This window comes from Fopius arisanus, unplaced genomic scaffold (genome assembly GCF_000806365.1).
Source record: "Fopius arisanus strain USDA-PBARC FA_bdor unplaced genomic scaffold, ASM80636v1 scaffold00063, whole genome shotgun sequence".
Classification (NCBI taxonomy): domain Eukaryota; kingdom Metazoa; phylum Arthropoda; class Insecta; order Hymenoptera; family Braconidae; genus Fopius; species Fopius arisanus.
Genome location: NW_011887802.1, coordinates 53,492 through 79,403, shown reverse-complemented (window position 1 = coordinate 79,403; position 25,912 = coordinate 53,492). Strand labels below are relative to the sequence as shown.

Sequence of the window (25,912 nt, the reverse complement as noted above, 5' to 3'; positions counted from 1 at the left end):
GATAGAGAGCTGATGGAAAGGGAAAAGGGAAAAGGGGCTACACGAGAATAGGGGAGAGGACAAAGCGCGTTAGCGGTGGGTTAGACTCACTTCTTTCCTGACCTCAACATATATAACAGACACAGTGCATGGGATCGTTTCTCCCCTTCCCTCCATCGCTCCTTCCTTCTTTTATCGAGGCTAGTGGACACGATCGATTCAGAAGAAAAACTCACAACCAACCATGAACCTCGCCCCTGCGGTGACGTTAATCCAGAAAAAAAAAACATTGCAAAGAAATTGTCAAAATGAAAAGCAATATCGAGAATGGTCGATGGAGTGGGACAGGGGGGACAGGGGGGTGAAGGGCAAACCAGGAGGTGGAAGGGGGCTGGGGGGAGTTAACCTATAACAGATGTATCCTATAACGATTTTATGGTGTCGCCTGGAAAAAATTTCATCAACTCACAGATGAACACCACTCATGCGGTTCTGCTATTCTACTGGGAAATTCTCCTGGTTGACGATTGATATAAAATTTTCTACGAGCGTCGGATGTAAACACTTGTCAGATACATTCAATTCCACTTCTTCGCTGAGCTTTCGAAAATAAACTGGTTTAAATCTTGAAAAATCTCGTAAAAAATATTAAAAACACGGTAAAATCAATCCTATGTATTTATTTTATTTTATTCATTAAGCCGAATGGTAAATTTATTGAAAAACTTGGGAAACACCAATATTTTTTATACCAAAAAAAAATCCTGGTGGTGTACCACAAAAATTCCCGAAAATCCCATCTCCCCATCGAAATCCCGGAATCCCTGGAAAACTTGGCCAATATATTCTACGCGGCAAAAAAGTGACAAGCGCTTAATTTCCTCAATTTCCCATTTCTCGACTCGTCCCAATTGACTATTCATTCCGCCTTTGAGCCGTTGGCGCAATAAAAATTCATCCAATCCCCCGGCCGGCGCCTCCTGCCCTGCCCCAAAATGATTACAGGATAAATAAAAAAAAACAGGAGCCAGAAAAAAAAGCAGAAAGAGAAGACGAGAAGGACAAGCAGAGGACGAGATCTGAGTGTCTCCCAGGAGATGAGCTCCCTTTGCTTTCCCTCTAGCTCACGTGGGCAAATTGTTTTCCGGTGTCCACCGTCTGTATTCCATTGACTTTTTCCACTCGACTGGGCTTCCCCTTTGCCCTGTCCCCCAACCATACGTCCACCCACTTCGAAGGAAACCAATGAATTTCAGAGAAACCATTCATCGACAAAATGTCTTTTTCAATCTCAAACGTCTTTTTCATATCGCAACGGGGCGCGATGCAAATCTCCATTCTGTTTGGCTCATGCCAGCTGGACGGTACACCCTTATATCCCCGAAATTTCCCAATTTCTTTATTTTTTCCTTGATTTTTTCCTTTTATTTCCATCAAACTGTCAAGAGCACGCTGCGTTCCCGCCAAACGTCCGAATAATGGAGCCTCTGTGGGAAAAACCATTTATTCAACTTGTGTCTAAAGGGTGCCTGAAAAATTCCTGGTGAAAGCACAAACGCAGGAGCAGTGGTACACAGGAAAGAGGAAAGATTCTAAGCATCTGACTGTAGCTTAACCTAGAATGCCACTGCTGGCATTCCCTACATCCAGTCTTTGGCATATTTCCTACCGCTACAGACTCTCTTTCTTAGCTTACTTTACAAAGACCTCACCTCCTCACCTCCTCATCCCCTCACGGTTTTACTCTCACTTATTTATAAGAGCCTTGGGGAAGTGCATTCTGCCAGGAACAAAGGAACATTTTTCACCTATGAGGATTCTCCTAAAAAAGTCGAATCCATTTAATTAAATTATAGCAATGATAAAATTTTCTCGTTAACTCAAATGAAATGTCAAATATTCAAAAATCCTTGAAATAAAAAAAAAACGTTTATAAAAATCAATTCTAGTTGACATGTTGTTTCTTATTTCAATCTTATTTCAAAGACAAAGATGTTACTTCCTGGTTTCAAATAAAAGTGTAGTTCAATACACTGCACTCTATATTCACTGATGTAATCGATGATTTTTTAGTTGAGAATTGAGAATGTAGAATGTATATTTAGTGGCAAATTTGCAGATAGTTCAGTGAAAAATATTAAACAATGTTGTACTTGGACAATGCCAGAGTCCTGGGACATAACAGATTTCACCTAGTTGATTTTTCCTCTGAAAGAATAGGGTGGCATCCTCCCACCGCACAATACCGTCCATTCTGCTCTCTCGTATTTTTTTTATTTCAACTCAAAGGCATTACAACCCCATCCCCTATTTTATACCATGACGATCAATAACAATGGAGCATTTAGGAACGCCCTATTGCGATGGAAATGCGTCGCAGAGAGTGAGAAATTCGTGGATATCACGGTTGCTCTGTCTCGACAAATTTTTTTTCTTTACTTTAAATTGAAAAAAAATCACAGGTGAATTCAGGATATCTGCGACCCTTGGCAGTAAATACTCAAGATTTCAACGGAAAATACGTCTTTACGTATCTGGAAATTGATGAGAAAAACTAAGAGGCAATCGCGTCCATCATGAGATCCAGTTTTTCTGCCAATTAATTGAACGTCCGCGCTCGGATGGATGTAATCTATCTTTTTACCCCCATTTGTGATGAAAATCGTGCTCAGCTGATAATTATTATCCATCAACAGAAAAGGAAGCACAAGAGGGAAGAAATGTGCGGTCAAAAATTTTTTTTTTATTATTTTTTGCCTACCAAAATAAAATAATCCATGAAAAACAATTAATTGTAAATATCACAAACTCAATTCAACAATTCAATTAATTCTCAATACCGAATAATATTATACCAAAAATTATCAAAGGAATAATGACTGTAAAATTCCATCTGTACCTCCATAATCCGATAAATTTATGCTGATGGATATTTAAATCGATCCAACATCCGCAATTACGTCAGTCCTTTAATCTTTATCCTTCACGTTATCTTGCCACGTGCGACGAATTCTAATGCCTCACGCATTACCCAACAATGTCTGGGGGGATCGTTGCCAGAAGATAGTGATAAGACGATATCATAAAAAATGCTTTTTTTTTTCCATTTCTCCTCACAAATCTTCAAACATCTGACAAGACTAGCATAAGTCCGCATGTACCCAAAAAAAGCGTGACCACTTTCTATAGCATTGCGTATAAATATTGTACCGTCAAAATAATTAGCTCATTACATTTTTAATTGGATAATTTTATATATATTTTTATAATATCAGTCTTCATTTTATTTAGGGCGACCAGAAAAGTGGACTGTACTTGAAGAATAAAAAACATTTGTAGTGAATTGGAATCATTTGTTTTTTTTTTGTATAATTTCCTTTCCTTTCCCGGAACTCCGGATTGATGATATATGAGTTACGCAGTTAGAATAAAATATCTGGAGAATTTTCCTAAATAAAAATAACTCATTGGGAGGCAGAATTAAATCCATCCGGACATGTGTCACTTTTATAAATTTCTCCCCCTTTTTCATTTCATTTTTCACCCCAGGGGCGTTTTTTCATCTCGAGTAGGAATCGAAAACTATTTGTCATCGTTGAATATTCCCACGAATATCCTCAAATCTGTCTCGCAAAACCGAGGAAAAGAATTATTTCAGAAAATAGAATTCACTCCTGAAATTTCATATAAAAATAATTCGACGTGTACAAAAAAAAAACTCGACGATCCAAGTAATTATCCCCGTGCTTGTAAATTATTTTCACGAAGAAAGGCGATTTGAAAGTTCAGGTTTATAAAGTTTAGGGTCGAAGGACGGAAATTTTCCATCAATTTTTCCTTCCGAATCCAGAGATTCTCGGCTCCAATCATTGTTGGAACGAGTGAGTAAAAGCTTATTAGAAAAGTTCTCCCCTTTTAGGAATCAGTCGCGCTGAACTAATCAGAATTAATGGAGGAATGTCCCGGTTCCGTAATACAAGGGGAACCCCCAAGTGCCAGAACCAGTGGAACCATTGGTGTCACAACGTTCGATCTCCAATCCACTATACGTATGATCCACTGCAATTCCCGGATAATGAATGATCAGATTAATCGATTTCCCCCTTAATAGGATCTACTCGGCAATAATTCTGACAGTCTGAACGTTTCCTGGATTTACGAGTAAATGCCCATCTCCTCGAGTAGACCCTTCCCAACAATAATAATAATAATAATAATAATAATAATTATAATTATAATTATAATTATAATTATAATAATTGTAATAATAATATAATATATGATAATAAATTGCTCAAAGGAAATGAGAGTTGACGGTTGCACATGAAAGTAATTCAACTCCACGAAAAATATTTATTTTTATTCGATCCCAAAATATATCGATGAAAAATTGATTTCTCAAGATTTTAATAAAAATTCTGAATATACTAGGATCACGTATAAATAATATTTATTATCATCCAGCAAAGTTACTATAAACCTATGGAAAGAGTTTGCTTATAATTATTAATAAACTCATTTATTCCAGTAAATTTCGTGAAAACTACCGCATCACTCAAGGACTGATGTCCCTCAGGATCTCCAAGTTGTCGAGAATACACATGAGTGGATCCTACAATGGGAAAATTGGGAAATTTCTCCTCTCTATGTCATACATGCAATCTATCATTCTTACCAGTTGGCTAGTCCTTTCCAGGAGGGTTAAACCTCATTCACCACGAGATGGAAATGAATTCACAACGAATTCCATAAATCAAAAGTTTTTACCATCAAAATAAATGATTAAATAAACCTCTTAATGACGAAATATGCGAGTGTACTACAGAATATTTACAATAGCTTTCCAGGAATCCCCAATTTAAAAAATACTCACCAATAACCCATAATCCTAAATAATCCACCCAAATGATTTTCTCAGAACAATAAAGCCCTGTCGAAGTAAATATTGACATTAACTCGGAAATAAAACGGTGAGACTTGCATCAACTTGAGAGGCAAACCGAATTCCCCCATTTCTCCAGGAAAATCAACAAAAGTAAATACGTTATACTGAAGAAGCAAAAGCCCGGAAGGGAAGTAGTAAAATGAAATTCCGGAAGTGAAGATATTATCCTCAATAAAAAAAAACCCACCGGGCCTGCCTAGATTGTGGCATCTCTCTCGAGCAAGCGATAAATCTACTTGATCAAAGGAAATATCTCAGAGCCCGCTAGCACCAGTCCTTCTGACAATTTTATTCTCTACATTTCTTATAACCACCCCGTGTTGACCTACGCCACTCGTCTATAGAGAAAATCCGATGCCGCAGTGCCGATGAATTTCGAATGTACGAGAGGCAAAAGTCTCGAAAGTTGAGGGAACGAGGTAATGCACTCCCCGGAAAGGAAGATTTTTCTTTTCCAAGTCTACTCAGGTTTTACCCCACTCCACCCTCTCTCACCCTCTTCAAATACATCAGCTTCTCAGCCGCAGTACTGCTACTGCCAGTAACAATATTTCCTTCTTTTTTTTTACGACAGGCAAATGGTGCTTTTTATACTGTAATACACCAATGGATAGCCCAAACGTATCGTTTTTTTTAAGCACCCCCTTAGGGGGTAAGAGGCTGCATGATTACCTAGTCATTTATGCATATTACACCCAGAAAAATATATCATTTCAATAGAATACAAATCGCCACTTGAATCAAACACAATTCCCATTATTTTTCATATGATCTATTATTCATTTATTTTCGTAAATGTATGGACCATAACTTCGGGATATGGGTGAGGGTGGGGACGGATAAAGTTTCACCGCATTTTTTTTATGGGGGATTATAGTCTGACCTCGGTGGGGTGAATAATACCATTTCCTTATTGCTTCTGGCTGATTTAGACGCGAGAACCATTTTTCTTAGAGATAATAAAATGGAGGATCGTGTTGATTCCACTGGATTGTCAGAGGGTGCACGAGTGATTGAAATTAGAAAAATCATTTCGTCAGCCAACAAATTTACAGAATTATTCAATTTATGAGAGGTTTGCAACAACTCGTTCGTGAACGAATGATTATGGGAATTTTTGAATTTTGAATTTTAATTTGAAAATTAATGAATGATCAGATTAATTTGATTTTTTCCTTTTTTCTGCTTTCAATGGAATATTTTTATTAAAACTCCCAAGACGTATACATCGACTTCCTATCGAACTATTGTGATTTATTATTTTTTTTTCTATCAAGAACTTGGGAAAAGTTGAAGAATGATTCATGTCCCCTGGAAAAATCTTCCCCTTTGTCTCGTATTTTCTCATACTGCCATCATGACTTCCTAAATATTCAACGAAACTTTATTATCAATTATTTCCAAGAGAATTCCCCCCTCGTCCCGCCCGTCCCCTCTTTTTCGCTCTCAACCAGCTATTTTTCCTCAAGTTTTAAGGGGCCGAGTTTCCCTGTCAACTCCTGAATCTCTTCATTCCAATCCTTAGAATCATGTAAGAATAATCCTGAAGGCAGAATTATATTGAAAATATAAAGACAATTTTGTGGGAAATAGGAACACTTAATTAATAGTAGATCGGTGATAGTTGTGGACAATTGGGGCGGATAATGACTTGTACCTCTTCTCGGATATCTTATAATGTGAAAACTAGGGGATGTAACGAGGGAGAATTAATTTGAGAATGGCGGGCGGAGTTGGGATGGCTGTGGCAGTGATAAAGATCACGATGGAATCTGGGAGTGAATGTGTCTCCGGGTGGAACTTTTCGACAGAGTCGATGTGACGTGCGACAAAGCTTGAGATAGTGGGTGGGCGGATTCTAAGTGACTTGGACACCTGAGCAAAACTCTGTGCAACTCCCCTGTCGATGACGCCGAACCATCAGGACTTCCAGAAGCACCATGTATCATGCACCCCTAATTCACCTTCCCTCATTTTTCACGGCATCATTTTATTTTTTTATTTTATTGTTCTGCATATTTCCGTGGAAATTCCCTTCTATATTCCCCCTATTATTATCTGATAACCTTACCATGGGATTCACATAAAAAAATATGACATTTTTGCATTTCGTGATTTTTTTCAAAAGTTTTTTCAAAATGCAAAAAAAAAATTCCCACCATTGACAATAAAAATAAAATAATAAATCCAATTATAGTAACAATAATGACAAAATGCAAAGACGTGATATTTCTTTCGTATTGTACTTTATTTATTCATCCCGAATCCTATTAATAATTTATTAGATAAATTAAAAAAAAATGAATTCTGGATAAAAGGGTGTGGAGCATTCTTAACACAAATGATTTTACCGCCGATGTGCCGTAGAATTACCGTGGAATTCGAAGTTGGTAAAAAATTTCCAAATTCCAATGCAGAAATTAAACATTTAACGAATTGCAATGGACTAGACATGTCGACGTGAAGTTACCTCAGACATTTTCAATTGGGATGAGTGAATCTGGAGTTAAGCCGAATGATGAACTCCGTGAGTTCCATTCCCAATTTTGTCTCTAATTGAGACTAGAGGATTCGCCCATTTACAGAATCGTACCTGAGAATTAAATGGATTAGGGAAAATACTTTGTGGGTTTTCCCTGAAATTAGAAGGATGGCAATCGGATTGATCGGGTCGGTTGGAATATCCCGGCATTTGTGGATTCTCCTACAGCGAGATGTTAATTCATGACAATTAAAAATAATGAAATAACTCAGATCCGTTCACATTTTCCTGGAATTTTCATTATTGCGTGAATGGTGAATTTTTTTTGGAAATTCTCCAAGTGCCATTTGGTCAAAAAGTGAAAAAAATTAAAAATCACGCCCCGAGGGCTAGTTCACGCTTATTATGAATCGCGGGGGGCTCCGTAACTCAGATCCATTCACCTTTTCCTGGAATTTTCATTATTGCGTGAATGGTGAATTTTTTTTGGAAATTTTCCAAGTGCCATTTGGTCAAAAAGTGAAAATAATTAAAAATCACGCCCCGAGGGCTAGTTCCACACGATTTCACTGATCATCAAGCTCCTCATAATTAAGTTTAATTAATGATGAGGCATTTTCTCAGTAAAGATATCCTGCCTCTTCCCAGCACTTGTTAATTTCAAATTTCCTGACATATTGAGCTATTTTTCAACAGATATTAGAAATTTGATAACCAGGTCAACCAACTAACCAACCAACCAACCAACCAATTCCACCAACCAATTCAACCAACCAACCACCACCTGCAGGACCACCACCTGCTAAACTACTTGTAGAGTCTTCACAAGAGGGCTCTCATGAAAGGCTTCACATGGTACCTAAGATATTATTATATCGAGGTGACAAATGCGCTGAGAAGTACGTGACGTATCGGTTTGCGAGATGGGATGATCCGATTTGTACATTACATTGGCCCTGTAGCCCTGAATATTGATAGTAAGAGGAAGTACAGATGAGAGGCGAAAGAATGAAATTCGATAATGGGAAAAGATAAGACCCTGAAGAGAAATGCAAACGTCATTGACAGACAGAGAGGGGAATACTCTTCCACTTTTTTTAGTGACAGAGATAAACCGGAAGTCTTTCACTGACTCAGCAATGATACATTCTCGGCAGATATACCCTGAGCTCACAGATTTATATATATTAATGTATCTGTGGGAATCTGGGGGAAATAAGGGAGGAAGATATAGGATACCTCTTAGCTGTTGACGCGTTCCAAGTAATCGTCGGCGAAAGACCGGGGACACGGATTGTGATCGATCCGTGTACAGAAAACAACCTCGAGAGGACTACTCTAGATTCCTCTTCTTCCCTCTTAGCTGCTCCTTTGCCAGCCAAACCACTGATTTACCAGTTTTTTTAATCCCTAGACATTGTCTCCTCTTCTCCTCTCGTGTTTATTAAGTTTTTCCAATGATCTCGGTGGAATCATAGAAAATAGTACATATGGGAAATATATATTAATTATACGCAGATATATTTCGGTGAATATAGGAGAGGGCATATATTGCACGCATATATTCGACGCATGTTTCGTATTCGTGTAATTATTAGGGTATATATTTTTTCCGGGAGGGAATGCAGATCATGGTAATGAAAACATTAACTACGAGTGAGGCCAAATGGATTGGAATAATGCGAGGGGATTTACACTTGAAATATTTGGAATTAAGAGAACACCTTGCCAATGTCACGGTTGGTTAGCAACTAATTTAGCCGCGAGTCTCGGTTGCTGAAAGCCACGCTAACCCCGGGATAAACTAACACCCAAAACTAACAAACGCTAACGTTTTGGGGAAGGAAAACTCGAAAGTTTCCACTCTTAATCCCAGGGTGTAATGAAATATCCCAAGTGCCCACCCACAATAAAACCCTCTTGACTGCTTTATTATCCTCCAGCGAGAGATGTCCCTTGGACGTGGATCCACTCAATTACTTCATCTCTCAAAATATTCTTTAATAACCACCTATTTACCCTAATTCCTGAATTTTCATAAAATGTGCAAAAAATTTGGAGATCTCCACTTCAGCCTTCACTGAGATCCGGATATAAAAATAGCAATTCGTCAAATTTTATATTTGATAAAAAAAAATCACTTTATCACTCCTCTTTTCAATGAATTATAAATATAATAATTATGATTGGTATCTGGTATTTCCTAAATTCAGCAATTATGGAATTTCAGTTGATGAGTTATTGAGTTGTTGACGATTTTCCGCGAATTTAATCATTTGACGAAAAAAAAGGGCAGCGCAATCAGCAGAGGACACGATAATGGCGGCAAAACGGCTTTTCTCTGGCATTCGCAGTCCATCGTGGAAAATGGTAGCCCGGAAAATTAGAAACTCATTGTTCCATAAGAACAATCCATTTCCATTGTAACGCACAAAGAAGAACGCAACTGATAATGCTTGCTGTTGTCGACGGGCGTCCTCGTCCTCGTGCTCGTCTCCACGTCTCTACGTCTCCACGTCTCGTCGTCTCCACGTCTCCACCCAAGGGTACCTATCTCCCTTTTTCCCCTCATTTCGTATGCCTTCAACTTGTCAATGTCTCTGAAAAATCGATACCGACATTTTAACTATCAATATTTAACAGCACGACCATCTTCATACCTTCACGCTATATTTCGACGAAAAATACGCCCAGTGCCTTAAAAAACGTTGAGATAACAACCGGACTATTGACTCCTTCGTGACTTGCCGTCATTAAATCAATTTTAATCAACCCGACGACCGATGGGAGGGAAAAGCCCGGAAACTCAAGAAATGAGACTAACATAAAAAAAAAACGATCCTTTAATATCATGAAGATATATTTTATTAAACACCTATTTTTTCAGACTGAGATAATGACATTGTGTTTAACCCCTTGAATTAATTTTAATGATAAATTCTCCTCGGATTTATTACCTTGAAATTAATTAATTAATCGCGAACGTTTGAGGATTTTTAAAAATTTGAAAAATTCACATTCAAGTATTGGATATTCCATTCCGATAAAATAAAAAATTTTATTATATATGAATCCAAAATTCTTGATATTGTCAAAAAAACAATATAATGATGTCGCAATATTTATTCGGAATATTCTCAGGGGTAGTATTAATATAATATTATTATTAAAAAAAATTCAGAGCGATCGCCACATATTTGGCAGCAGAAATAATTCTTGTATCGGGTATTAGGTGTTTTTTTTGGGGGAATACAGAGAGAAATTGGCGAGTGGGATTTTCGGAGGAGAAAAATTCTTAAGAACCAGGTGGCGCCGGCCAACGGAGAACGACTTCCTCCGTAATCTTTTGGCAGACTACATACGTATTTATGTATATATATTTGAATAGCAGAATCAGTGAAGCCTCACCAGGCAGTTTGTCTGGGGAAAAGAGGAGGAAAAATGGGGCTGAAAATTGGCCCAGTCTAGCCAGAGACAACCGACGGAGATTCCGTAAGAACCTCTTGGGCTGCATGAAAAATATTCAAATGGCGGCTGCTGAGGAATTTTTACGATTACTCATAAAAATTGATAATACAGAAATGGCTTCTTAGACAATACTCGACGCGATAACCATTTATTTGGATTTTTTAAAGTTAGGTGGAAATGGAATTGTGGAGACGGACTGGAAGAGCAGAATTACGTCATTGTGGGTTTTAGCACTTCATGCGGGCTCATCCTCGCCATCCTTACGAGTCTCAAGACGTGGGGAACCGTTTCAAAGTGTTGGATTCAATCAGGGTGATTCACACCCGCACATTCCGCTGGAGTTGCATACAGAACTTTTACGAGCCATTGATTTCGCTTCGGGGGGTTTTATTCGATTGGGATTATTCTCTCTAATTTCAAGGCAATTCGACTTTTTTTCGGAGGAGTTTTGGTACCTTCGGAGAGTTTGCTCTCTAGGAAATTATTGACCAAGTTCGTTAAGGACTCATTCTCCATGCGGAAAGAAATTGAGGAAAAATCACTGGGATATCGAAGTTCATTTCAATGGCCTTTCTCCGTTGGATTTACGGCAGACAAATAATTTTTTAGGAAAACGGGGAATGCCACAGGAAGAGAAATCTAGCAGTTTTTTTATCACTGAATTTCGGAAAATTAGCGGAACAATCGTGAGGCTGTCGTGACTTTTGAGAATATTATAATCAAATTTCAAGGGACGTGTCACGCCGATTTAGGAACATTTTCCCTTTTTATCAAGGCTTATTTTATTTTTAATAATGGAGTAACTAGGGTAAATAATGGAGTTAGTTAACTATAATCAAGTGCTTTCATTCGAGAAGCGTTTGAAAAATTGCCTGGATTATCAATAAAAAAATTGATTATCAAATGATTATTGATTAATTAATTTTATTGATCGATTATTGTCACTCTCGATTGTTGTTTATTTTTTTTTAATATTGAAACGCTTGAACGTCTTGATATTGCCTGTCGTCTTGAGTGATAACATTTCAGGGTATCATATGAGTTGTGGGAATTTTGATGGCCAGTCGATAAAGCCGCCGGTAATTATCGATTATTTATCGCGTACAAGTACAATAATGAAATTTGCCTCATACAAGCCAAAAGCTATCCGTCCGCACCCGATATATCGGTTACCTATTCCAGGAATACAGCGCTCGAGTTGCGCCTATCCTCCCACAACCCTTTCATGCCCTAAATTTATCCTACGGAATGCACATTCCCGAGACAGTACCTCTATCCTATCAACACCCCTCCTCAAACATCAATTACATTTCAACCATTTTTTATTTCGTAACCAACTCCCAAAATACATTGTAACAAATTACAAAATACACGGGAAAAAATTGCAAAAAAAATTCGGTGGTAAAAAATATTAAAACTTTCTAGAACCGTTCGGGAAAAGGTAAATATATGAATATATAAATATATTTTTCAATGACTTCATTTTTCAAGATATTTCACCCTTCCACCCGAGATTAATTTCCCTTGGTAATTTTCCTGGAAAATTATCCATGGGATTGAGATGAATATTCAATAATATTATATAATAATTATATTTTCTTAAGAAAACGTGAATACTGGCGGAAAGGGTGTGGAGGATTTTAAAAACACGGAGAGGAATGAATGAATCAGTAATTTTGGTGATTAAAAAAATTATGAAACCCGATCGAAATCCCGCGGAAAAATCCTGAATCGACCCAAATAACCGAAATTGTTGGCCAAGGACTGAAATCGCGACGATATATCACTAGCTGGCGAGTACATAACCCGGGAGGACAGCACATTCACTATGTATTCATTTTTCTTGGGAACAAAACTCATAAAGAGCAGCATTCATAATGCCGCCAGGTCATTCTGAAGCCCCCGCAAAAAAATAAAATAAAAAAAGAATCTCTCCCTCATGTTGTACCAGTGAATTTTAATGAATTAGTTTATGTTATTCTCATTCCCCGAGTATTTTCCCTTTTTTCCCGAGCCGTCGGAAAAATATGTTTCTTCAAAAAACTGCATGCGATACCGAGCTCATCAACTTCCGGGTTTGATCCTCAAAATAATACTCGATACAATTTTTGAAAAAATTTTTTGAAAAAAAAAACAAAATCCCTGAAAAAAGATATGTAATCCAAAAATTATAACTGAGATACATATTTTTTTCGGAATTATATCCATCCAAATATGATAATATTACACAATATTATAATAAATATAAAAAAATAAATCTTGTTGAATGCATTATTCTCCGAAATATATGCGATATATTTCCGGATATAATTGACAGATATCTCTGGAGATATATTTTCTCCATATGATATGTTTTCTCAGGTGAATTTGTTATCATGGAATGTCAACTCCAGGAGTTGATAAAATAAAAATAAACATGAAAATCAATATAAATGTAAAAATGAAGAGTGATGATCGACGCTCATCTGGCATAACCTCGGTCGCCTTCATTTTTCCATGGCATATCGCCCACTCGGTTACGCTCAATAGTATAGGCGGTGTACAAGCATGCATTACCCATGAGTTACTTATACACCGACGTAGTATGTATGAAAGTCCCAGGTTCGAGTTCTATAGCAAGACTCAGGGACAGTCTTTGGTAATTCCCAGAGGGATATTCCAAGAAACTCACTCGTTCCTCCTTTCTCTGTCTACACTATCTCAGACCATGCATTCGCTTCAGTAAAATAACTTGAGACTTGAAAAGATGAGATGCTACACTCGGAATTAACCGGCGGTGGAACAATTATTCCAGGAATTTACACGCATATCACTATCGTGTGTACTTTGATGGTGAAAATTTGTGATGTTTAAATAAAAAATCCAGATGATTTCTATTGGTGAAAAAATTTTTCAAGTCAGACGTTTGAAAATGGAGAAAAAATTCCTCTCTGGTATATGACATTCAGATTAATTAATCGCCTTTAAATTGACAGTTCCCTGGAATTTTTCGCGAGGTCCTGTTTGGATCGCAACGATTTTAAATAAAAAATCAACATCATTTCTATTGGTAAAACAATTTTTCAGGTCAGACGTTTGAAAATCGAGAAAAAATTCCTCTCGGGTTTATGACATTCAAATTAATTAATCGCCTTTAAATTAACAGTTCCCTGGAATTTTTCGCGAGGTCCTGCTTGGATTGGGACGATATTAAATAAAAAATCAACATCATTTCTATTGGTAAAACAATTTTTCAAGTCAGACGTTTGAAAATCGAGAAATCAATCATCGATCTGTAAGATGCTTTAGAGTCTTCCTCCTCATGGTATATTTTCGTGTCGACAGGGACACTGAGTGGATAGGTCAGCCGGAGGAAGAGTCAGAGAACCCTGACTTTTGATAAATCACCCCAAGTTGTACTGCCTTCACTAGATCAACGCAACTCTTCTCTCACGCAATAAAGGGAGTGGCCTCCACGTCATGTCCAGAGAGGATAACTTTTAACCCCCTTGCTCAATAAAAACTCACAAAAAAACTGCTCATCCCAAAGTCTTCACGAAAAAAAAACCTATATACTTGATTTTTTATTTTTCATTCAAGTATATAGATTATAAATCAAATAAATCTACGAATATACTTAAAATTCATAACTCATAATTATTGAAATTCAATTCCCATCAATATTCGTCGAGAATCGAATAGGATCAAGTATAAAATAATTTTTATTCAAGCTTTTTTTCGTATTATTTGGAAATGAATAAAAATTCAGGGAATTGGGGTGAATTTCAGAAAAGCTGGGGCTAAATAGGATTTAGAGATAAAAAGGGGTAAATGGCAAGTGCCATGGAGGGTATAGATGAAGTGTGAGGGTTAATCAGGTGACTTTAAGTGATGAGAGGATATGATGAGTTTTTGGGGGACGCCGATGTCGATCGATCTCTCATCTTTAATGTTTAGTTGCGATTGCTCGGTGGGGGATATTGCAATGGGTAGTAAACTTGTGAGTAATGAAGTTTAGTCAAACTCAAGTGGATACGGCGTTAATGGCTCAGGTATGGTCAGACGCTGTTAATTGTATCTACTGCTGCGGCAGGAGTTTCACTGTTACTCCGGTCAGACGATGCTTCTCCTCACCTTTACGTCACGACCGTCGCAGTCGACCATTTTTTTTACGACTTTTTTTCATCCATTCTGCCAGCTGTCATGCTGTCAAGTCCAATATATTAATCCATGGATTCATAAATCCCTCGTCCAGCCTTTTTTAATGAAATTTTTCATTATCATTGACTCATTTTTTAATCCTCCGAAATTTGTTGCGAAGTGGTAAACTAGGATTAGCGCATTTTTTTGAGATTCCTCGGAATTGAAGGAAGATGGTGATTTTTTTATAGATACCTTTTTTGTAGCTCTCATTTTTTTCTTGAAAAAATTTATTTATTAAAAATTCGATATGCACCTTCCGTTCCGAGATATTGGCTAAAAACTGACCGCGAAAAAAATTCACATATCCTATTTTAGATGTTTGCTACTGAAGTCAAATAATTAAAAGTTTAAAAAGTCATCAAATAAGTTGAAAATCAATTCGCCGTATTTGGTGGAGCTGTCAAAATCCCAGGCAAATCAATTGCTGTCGAATTCCACAAATTTTTATCCGAAACTGTTTGAAAACACATGTCACGTACTCGAAAATCCTCGTATAATCCCGTAAAAACGCGAGTACAATAAACCCAGTGGAGAAAACTCAAAACATCCGACAGAAATAAAACTAAAATTCATCGTATCCAAGTTGAAATAAAAAAAAGCAACTCGTTTCACGTGCCATCAGGGCATAAACCCGGTGAACTCATGAATAGTCGCGGAAAAATCTCTTTCAGCGACGACGATGGCTGAACGATTCGCGATAAAACCGGTATCACAATTCCCATGACACCCCAGGAACAAAGAACCACGCCAACCCGACTAAAAGATAAACACGCGCAAGTACAAATCAACGAAAACCCCCGGAATACCGTGTCCAAAATCTAATAGCCCGCTGAGTAATTACACCCAGAAGAGAGTCAATGTACACAGGATGGCAGAGAATGGAGCGAATACTGATTGCGGAATTCCAATGTTGTTCTTCCTCGATGCGTACAACTTTATAGGTTTCGGTTGCGATTCCACGTGAATGTGTATTTCCGCTCACGAATCACTGCAGTCTTTCCGTTTGAAACTGACATCCAGAAAAAAAAAATGAAAAACAGTCCCAAACTTATAAATTTATCCCGAGATTGTTTGTTTTCATACCTCTCGGTACACGACGGTGCAACTGCATGCACTCAGTTCGTACAACCGACCGATTTCTAGAGAAGAAAAACACGAATTTCAAAACGAAGTTGATCGATTCCACATTTATATATTTTATTACATTATATCTACAATTGCATAACTACGCCCACAAGATATATTACTGCCAAATATATTTCTTTGTGGTTAGTAAATATTTTTGGTAAAAGAATTTTTTTTCCCAATGTATCGTTATTCTGATAGGCAGATAATAAAATGCCTTTATAAATTTTATAAACCTGATTAATTGTTGTAAAGTTAACTCACCAGATACGGCAAAGGCGATTGCCGCCATGAGTGTCCAGCAGGGTTTCATTTTTCTCCTCAAACCAGCGTGGTCGGTTGGTTAGTGGTGGGGGCTTGAAAGCTACCCCCCGCCGTGTTTCAGGAATATTTGTCGTCACGTGGTCACTTCCGAGGGCGATTGGCCCAATCAATCCGTCAAAAGGGTGTGAAAAAAAAAAAAACAAAAAACAAAGCCACCCTCCCCTAGAAGAGAGACCACTGACCGTGGATTCTCCGTTGAAATTTCACCAATTCCCCAGCCATAACCGCCGACGAGACAAACGAGCGGATGTTTAAACGCGCTGTCTCGTCCACACCAATCACTTCAAGCATCCCCCCCCAAACCCCCCTATTTATTCAATAATCGACACGTGACAAGGGCAACATCAAATTGACAACTCCACTCTCCAACACCACGACTCAGTCCAAGGCAATTGTTATCTCCATAAACGTACCCCTCATTACTCCACCATTCACTATTCCATCCACCTATCATCATGATGATCCCTCGACATTGTATCCACGACGCGCACAACCTAGCCTCAAAGCCCCGCACAATATAACGAATCCAGCGAGATTTAGCCCTCCCCCGGAGTCTCCAACAAAGCCCGCACTCTGATCAGACAGAAACTAAATTCCCGGACATCATCCCACTCGCTCTCCTAACCTCGTTCTACTTATAATCATCATCTTCATCATCATCATCATCGTCATCATCAGCATGAGCATTATCATTATCATCACGGCATATTACACAAATGATATAAGAAGAAAATAGAGAATATCGGTTGATTGACTATCTAGCCAATAGCCATAGCTGGGAATTTATGAAAGCACTGGGTTAGCTAGTCCCGATGCACCCGTCCGTAGCCCCCAGCTGGATATATTCGTCACGTCTAACTGTTTCCCCCGATATAACCGGCAAACCGTTACCCAGATACACCTTCCACGGCTATCACCGCTCAACTGATATTCATTTAGCCGCAGAGCGCAGCAGTTCGCGCTTCATACTCTGTTTCCCCCGCATGTTAACCACCCACCAACCCCACCAGCCCCACCAGCCCCACCAACCCCACCAACCCCCTCCAAGCCTGCTGCTGCTGCCTCACTCAACCCTTGGGGATTTTACGGGTGCAGGGGAGTCTACCTCTATGCCAGGAGGGATGCGAAGGGGTGAGTACATACCATGCGGTACACCCCTCCAGCTATAGTTTGTGCCACCGGAGAAGAGGGAATCGTTACTATGGCGAGATCAATATTATCCTACAGCGCAAGTCTCCAGTCACCAACTTCTCCCTCTCCGGTTACCTACCTGACTGCCCCTGCACTATATCCAATTTTGGGCTAGCTTTTATACCGAGTCACACCGAGCCATCCCGAGCTATCCCGAGCCATCCCAAGCTCACCGGCTCGTTGGCTTACATCCCCTTGCAATCGGTCAACGATAATCAGACAGCATCACCGAATCACCGACACAACCGCATTTTCAGTCATCCTCGTCGAACCATTTATTCACGTTCCAGGGAAATATCATTCTGTTTCGAGTTTTTTTTTTTTTCATTCAGTTAGGAAAGGCTCCTGTAGGTGCTGCCTCATTATCCGGGCACAGGGGTATCGCCTTCCTGGGGCTTTGAGGCTCCGGGGAGTCTAGGAGGTTGGGCTACCCCGAGTTTGATAGGTTCCAGGAAATTCGGGGACTGCATTATTTTATTTGGGGAGACAACCTGCAGCGATGGCTCAAGGCGTGGTATCACATTTGTTTTCAGTTTTTTTTTTTATAAATAATTGTTTAGGGTCAGGGCGTCGGCGAGAAATTAGAGTTGGAGGCGCTCGTTATAGGGGTATCAAAAAATACTTCGGATGAAATTTATGCATTTTCTAATGGATTATAGAAAATAAAAAATTATTATTCAATGGGATCGTCGGGGGAGTGTCATGGGGACATTGAAAATTTATTATCATCAATGGAGATACAGAGTTACAGCAGAAGACATCGATGAGCGATTATAAAACGGATAATCGTGATGGGTAAATACAATTGGACAGTGTATGCGAGGTATCGAATTCGGAAGGTTAATTATTATTCGATTGTATTTGCATTGAATGGTTCACAGTATCGAAAGCTGAATTGATTTATTGACGATTTTAATATGTGTAGATAGCGGATGTTTTACATTTTTCTCGTTGAGGCGAATAAATTGTCAGAATTTGGAAGGAGTTGGAAAATAGATATTCGATTAGTTTTCTTCGCTAGTTCCGATAGATATTCACCGAATACTGTGTGAATTTTCCACGAACAAATGGAAGGTTTCGAGTTAAATCAAGAGGTTTCAGAGATCTCCATTAACTATTCATTTGCCATATTTTATGACTGCGGAATAATTAATGGATATCAATATTCATGTAACTCCGTGCAGTGGGAACAATATTTTTCATTTGAAATGAATATTTCTTGATGATAAATAGGAATAAATGAGGTTTTTCTATCTGTTGAATAAAGATTGATATCAAGCCCTGAAAAAACATGGATAATATTTAGCAAGAAAGGGTGTTGAACATTTTAAGATAACATGGAGGCAGTGAAAAATTTCAGACATGCGAAAAATGATGGTGAATCTATTGGTGATGGTTTGTAAGTGGGAATTAGGCGTAATTTACTTTTTAATGTTCAGCTGTTGTAACGATTTAGAGTATAATTGTCCTTTTATGGGAGGTAAAACCAGAAAGAAAGCCCAGCCAATTTTCACAAGTTTACCCAATCCACTTGGCAGACTTTTAATGCTGTTACGAATTTCCAAGGGTAATAAAGTCACGGATATATCCAGAAGCGATTCAAGCATAGAATATTACAAAACCCATTTCGAAGATTGAGGTTGAAGTAGAATAGCCGGGGAGTATTAATAATTTCGAGTATAATTCTCCGTTTCTGGTAATGACACCGAATTAAACTTGTCTCAGACTCTGCAGGTACATATTGGCGTAATATACCAAGTCGCAAAATAAATTGGAATGGGATAGGCAGGGATGTGCAGACGTCTCATGTCACTGGGACAATAAAAGTTTTTCAAAACTCGGAGGAAATGTTTTTATTCTTCAAATTTTGTTTATCCTCTTTTATCCAAATAATGGGTAAAATTGTCCGTTCATTTGAGATGAAAGAATTTTTTTTTTAACTTCAGGTTGAATTAATCCTTAAGTTCATTTAGTCTCTGAGGATTCTTATCGCTTTGAACCTCAATTCAGCCTCATTGATGAACCATTCTCACTGCAGGGTGCATTAATATTATTACTCGACGATGAAATAAATGTCTGGATTTGTTACGGGCACTTACACCCGGCGTAACATTTCAGAGTGACAACTGCGGGAATAAATTGACTGTAAATTTTCAATTATCTTTCCATTCCAGTGAGGCTGTGTCGGGAATTAAAATAAAAGAAAAAAAGTCAGGGAAAAAATTTATCATTAAAATTAAATCGAGTGTTCCGGGAAAAAGTCATTACATAGTTTATATTTTGATGGATTGACTGCACTCTTTGCGAAAGAATCTTCTCCATTTTATCCCACGAAAGTTTCATAAACGAAGCGAAGATAAATTATGATGTTTCATGATGTCGACTGCGCCGAAAAAATTGGATAAAGTTTAATGACTAAAACTAGTCGTTAAATTGAAAAACCAAGTGTTGAAGGTAGTAATAATAATAATGTTCGTTTTAGTTTATAGCCGCGGTTATTCCATTTTTTAATGTCAAATTCGTGACCTGCCGGTTCTGCTAGGAATTAAACCATTTCGTACCGTCGCATTTGATAATGCGGGGAAAAAAAGTTCAATTCAAGAGATAAACCGAAACATTTGTTCTAAAATCAAATCATTCCTTAGGCAAATAAATTATTCTTCATTATTACATTCTCTAAAAAATCCATCAAGAGGATAAATGGTATCAAAAATTTTTATTCAATTGAACTGAATTGAAATAAAATTCCACAGTAAAAATAAAAAAGCTCAGTCAAAAGGCAATGTCATGGAAAAAAGAATAATTCGTTTTTGGGAGGATTCACACGTGTGTTATTGACAGTAGTCATCGACTTGAGCCCTGGGATATTTATCTCTTCACCTTATCCTTGAGATAGGGGAGTTTCAATACTCTGGGGACTTCTCCACTACACAGTCATCCCTCCCGAGATTATTTCCTCCTAGTTATCGGCTCTGGAATCCTTCAACCCACTCTCAATCGATCGTTTTAATGAGTCGTGTGAGAGATGGAGGGACTTATCCACATTGTATTCAAGGAAAATCATCTCATGACGAGTTGAATCACTGGATGAATAACAATTCTCCAGTTTAGTTCGACATTTATTATCTTTGCATCAGACTCTACAATGAATTTACATTTTTTTATATGAATATTCCCATAATTTTCCCTTCTATGGCATTCACATTTGAAATGAACAAACACACTCCCCAAACAACTGAAAATTCGATAAATGCATGAATTAATTGAAGAATAATTAACTCACAATCGATGTACCGTTTTCATGATATCGCAGGTACACCTCATCTGCATGACCTTTTTACTCATTCAACGCTCAAAATGCCACCTCTTGATTTTATTGAAAATTCACAATGTGAATATTTGAGTTGGTCTTCGGTACACGATGAATCCTGATTGTTTACATTGATTATCGATTTAGAGGATTTCGAATGTGTCGGGCAGGTCACATGAAAATTGGGTCTAGGGAATTTTCAAATAATCCAACCCTTGCCGCCTCGTAAGATACTTACTAGATGTCACTAGGTATTTGGAACACTTCGAACGACTTGGACGCAATAGACGGCTTTCAACCCTTTCAACTATCAAATATCAAATTTTGCATTTTATTGAGGATTTTCTCGTAATTATCTGATATATTGGAGGACAAACGAAAAGTTCAGAATGACAACACTCGAGGATAAATCTATTTGGGAGAATACTGAGGTAAATACCTTCTGGAAAGTAGTTTAATTTGATTTTGGGGTTAGAAGTCATGAATGACAAGTCATTTCTTATAATCAACAGACTGGAGGTAAACCCATGTAAATTAATAAAATGGATTATCAGCTGATAATTCTCGTGATGTTACACTCACTTTTATGTGGATTTTATTCGAGTTTTTTTGTCTGTAAATATGCTAGAAATAATGGAATGAAATAAATCTACTTGATAACTGCAATTAAAAATATGAGAAAAATCAAATAAAATGAACTTGACCCCCTCAGGAAAGCCTTGGTGAAGACATTCTCCGAATGTCGACGGACGAAATCGTTCCTCGTACTCGTCTCCTGGACAATGAGATAAAAATAATGAAGAGCGAGGTGATGCGTATATCCCATGAGCTCCAAGCTCAGAACGATAAAATAAAAGAGAACACGGAGAAGATAAAAGTGAACAAAACCTTGCCGTACCTAGTATCCAATGTTATCGAGCTGCTCGACGTGGATCCCCAGGACATGGGCGAAGAGGATGGAGCTGTGGTCGACCTGGACTCTCAACGGAAGGGAAAATGTGCAGTAATAAAGACCTCCACTCGTCAGACTTATTTTCTACCAGCAATTGGTTTGGTTGATCCCGATACTCTCAAACCCGGAGACCTAGTTGGTGTCAACAAAGACAGTTATCTCGTCCTGGAGACCCTTCCAGCAGAGTACGACGCCAGAGTGAAGGCTATGGAAGTGGATGAGAGGCCAACCGAGCAATATTCAGACATTGGAGGATTGGATAAACAGATTCAAGAGTTGATTGAGGCTGTTGTGCTGCCCATGACTCACAAAGAGAAGTTTGAAAATCTAGGTATCCAACCCCCCAAGGGTGTTCTTCTCTACGGACCACCTGGCACTGGCAAGACCCTTTTAGCCAGGGCCTGCGCTGCCCAAACCAAATCAACTTTCCTTAAGCTCGCTGGACCCCAACTCGTCCAGATGTTCATTGGAGATGGAGCTAAACTAGTTCGTGATGCTTTCTCATTGGCCAAGGAGAAGGCACCTGCCATTATCTTCATTGACGAACTCGATGCCATTGGCACCAAGAGATTTGACTCTGAGAAGGCCGGCGATCGAGAGGTTCAGCGCACTATGCTGGAGCTGCTTAATCAGTTGGATGGCTTCAGCTCAACTGCTGACATCAAGGTCATCGCAGCCACCAACAGGGTCGATATTCTTGATCCGGCGCTGCTGCGGTCTGGACGTCTCGACAGGAAAATTGAGTTTCCTCATCCCAATGAAGAGGCCAGGGCCAGAATCATGCAGATACACTCGAGAAAAATGAACATGTCACCCGATGTCAACTTTGAAGAACTTTCCAGGTCCACTGATGACTTCAATGGAGCACAGTGTAAAGCTGTTTGTGTTGAGGCTGTGAGTTGTTATTCAAATGCTAATTCCACCAATTTCATTGATTAATCTCTGAACGTCTCTAAAATCCCACATTTATTACATAATTTTCGAAATATTTTTAATTTCAGGGTATGATTGCTCTGAGACGCAATGCAACTGCTGTTACTCACGAAGATTTAATGGAGGCCATCAATGAGGTGCAAGCAAAGAAAAAAGCAAATCTCAATTATTACGCTTAAACATGTTGTATTTTTCAATGTAATTTATTAGGTTTTTCATACGAATTAATGAATTGTATTTCACACTCATACATCCTCAATACAAGTAAATAAATACCCACTTTAGTTGGAAACAATGAGTGAAAATAACTGGATTGAGTGATAAATTAAATTGAAAAGAAGGTACTTCCATTTTTAGTCTCAAACCATCACTCATTTCCTAATAAACCAAATATAAAGTCTTCCTCTCAATCAGTAAAGAGTGGATTCATCGTCTTCTGTGACTTCTCCTCTTGACTCTGAAAACGCAAAATGTGACATTCACAAGAGAATTAAATTTGAGGGGAAAATTCATTTAGAAAAACTCGAAATTGAATAAAAAAAATCTCACTTTTTCGGTCCCTTCACAAAACACCAATCAACGGAAATAGCCTGGCCTAATATCTCAGTACCATTTAAAGCCTCTTTGGCAGCCTGAGCCTCTTTAAATGTCTCATATTCAACCAGTGCATATCCCTTCAAAAATCCAGTCCTTCTGTCGAGATTCAAGTGTAAATTCTTTATCTGTCCATATTCGGAGAATTTATCTTGGATGTCGTCCTCCTGTGCTTCTTCGTGGACGGAATTTATAAACAAAATCCATCCCTCCACAGCTGTAAAGAAAGGATGGAGACAAGAAAATAAAAAAATGCACCCCATACGCTAGTATTAACGAAAATTAATGGAACAACGGCATTTCTTTATAATTAATTAATTCATCTGGGAATACCCACATCTCTGAGGACCAGGTTCGTTATCGTCATCCTCGACGACATTCATCGACTCGTAGTGACCAACGTCATCTCGAGTGGAGGCAAGTTCAGCTCCATGACCTCTTCCTTTCCTCTTCTTCGCCTTTTCCTTCAGCCTGGCAATGCCCTCTGAAAATTTTCGTCAATAAAAAAATGGCTATTGCAATCACAATCAAAATACAACAGCAATAATCATACGAGGATAAACAAACAATTAGGTTATCCCCCAAAGAGTCATGGTAAACCACGAATAATACTTACGATCGCCCTCGTCATCGACCTCAAACTCCTCGGCGTTATCAATATCCAGGACGTCGGCCATGTTAATCGAATAATTTCTTGAAAATTGTTGAGAGTAATTGAAGACTCAGTACGCGTCCGAATACAACGCGAGCAACGGAAAACTTTTCAGCACTAGTGGCATTTGCGAGACTTTTCGAAGTGGTGATTTTACGCCCTCCTACTTTGCGGTAGAAAAATACAGGTCGTTTCTCCCAAAGAGGATTGACCAAGTAGAGGCTCAGTTCTGGGGGTTTGAGTGACCCCAGCGGCATCGTAGTAGCCGACCCCATAAGAGGGAGGGCGCCACACGCAACGCTGGGGTATCTGCTCGTTAGTCGACACAGCGACTCTTCAGTAGCAGTCCCGCTGCCACAGGGACCAGTCGAAAGGAAACTTCTACAGAACATTAGAGATCCTGACATCCTGAAAAAATAAAAAAATAACAACGACTTACAGCTAATGCAGCAGTTTTCGCAAACGAACCGGCATTCGAGCTGACGGCATTAGAAAACAGAACGTAATTCAATGTATCTGATACTCCCATTCTCGTTTCAGAGATCCAATCGAAGTGTTTTCGATGGTTAAGACCAAAACCCACAAGCTAAATTCTCTTCAATCAATTATTTTTCACTGACTATTGGATTGTACGTGATTGCACTATTTTTTTTAAGAGAGAATTATTTATTAGGTTAAGAATTTTCGCAATTATCTTATCTCGTCAAATTGAGACTGCCCGCGGGGTTCTGTACGCATCGACGGTGTGTGTGCGTATGCACGGAGCACGGAGTATCGCCTGGCGACCCCCTACTCGAGCGGTCTTCTGTGTTCTGTGCGCATGCGGGGTGTTCAGTGCGCGTGCGCGGAGTATCGCCGGGGGACCCCCCACTCGAGCGCCACCTCCAAAGCCCTGCCATTTTCGAGTGGGGAGTCAGTCGTTCCGCGACCCGCGCGTGGAACGGTCGCTCGTGCGTCGCGTAGTTAAAATCCGTTAACATCGAGGTCCTAGTGAGCGCAAAAAACCGGCGCCGCGTGTGAACATTGAAAATACAAAGTGCGGGACTCAGTGCAAGTGATTTCGTGAATTTTTTAGTGTGTGTTTAGATACGGACTAAAGTGACAGTGCGAATTAGATTCGAAGGATTAAAAATATTATTTAATCTTTGATATTATTTTATTGATCTTTGTGGATTTTGAGTTGATAAAACATTCTTGGTTGTGTGGTGAGTGATAAGTGAACTTTTGAACTGTCTGGAGTGCTGATGCTGCCAAGCCGACTTCAACCTTTGGCGTGAAAATCATATGTAGATCTTCAGGATTGGAGGGAATCTTGCAACCGACTGCAAGGTGAGTTTCATATGCATTTTTTTTATGACCTTGAAGCATCATTTTCATTCTATTTTCATGTCATTTTTTTCATTCCTGATTCTTGATATATTCAATGCTTACATTACAAACAATTTTCAATTATTCAATTAACTCTCCAATAAAATAAAAAAAAAATAAAATAAAAAATAATAAATAATTTTAAATAATAATTTAAAATAAAAACTCTCAAATCAAAATTAAAAATCGCCTTTGTAGTAAAAAAATTATTTAGTCGAAATTTTATTAACAATTTGTTTTTTTTTATGTTTACAGTTACGGTAAGTTGTTCGAAAGGTGAAAATTGAAAGCGGACTTATTTTCATCCAACGCCGGTGAGTGAAATTTATTTATTAACTAGCGCCGCCGGATATATCGTATCCGTTCCGTGGATTTTTTCGTGGTCGGTTCGGGAGTTTGAATTTTCG

The 25,912-nt window shown here is 38.5% G+C and overlaps 3 protein-coding genes across 3 annotated transcripts in view; 1 reads left to right on the top strand and 2 right to left on the bottom strand.

The window, feature by feature from the left end:
• LOC105268926 (neuronal acetylcholine receptor subunit alpha-7) overlaps window positions 1-17,407 on the bottom strand; it is a 68,941-nt gene extending 51,534 nt beyond the window's left edge. Inside the window, exon 1 of the mRNA XM_011308847.1 lies at window positions 16,446-17,407. Within this exon, the coding sequence (XP_011307149.1) occupies window positions 16,446-16,494 (49 nt within the window). The 5' untranslated portion in view covers window positions 16,495-17,407. The remainder of the gene's footprint in view (window positions 1-16,445) is intronic.
• Window positions 17,408-21,270: 3,863 nt separating this feature from the next.
• Rpt5 (26S proteasome regulatory subunit Rpt5) lies at window positions 21,271-23,196 on the top strand. Its single transcript, XM_011308845.1, has 3 exons — window positions 21,271-21,437; window positions 21,719-22,852; window positions 22,960-23,196. The coding sequence occupies exons 1-3, from the start codon at window positions 21,396-21,398 to the stop codon at window positions 23,068-23,070; spliced, it is 1,287 nt and encodes a 428-aa protein (XP_011307147.1). The 5' UTR covers window positions 21,271-21,395; the 3' UTR covers window positions 23,071-23,196.
• On the bottom strand, window positions 23,079-24,347 carry tsu (40S ribosomal protein S12 homolog tsunagi). The gene is made up of 4 exons (XM_011308846.1): window positions 24,102-24,347; window positions 23,823-23,969; window positions 23,441-23,702; window positions 23,079-23,348 (listed from the first exon to the last, which is right to left on the bottom strand). The coding sequence occupies exons 1-4, from the start codon at window positions 24,160-24,162 to the stop codon at window positions 23,318-23,320; spliced, it is 501 nt and encodes a 166-aa protein (XP_011307148.1). The 5' UTR covers window positions 24,163-24,347; the 3' UTR covers window positions 23,079-23,317.
• Window positions 24,348-25,912: the final 1,565 nt, after the last annotated feature.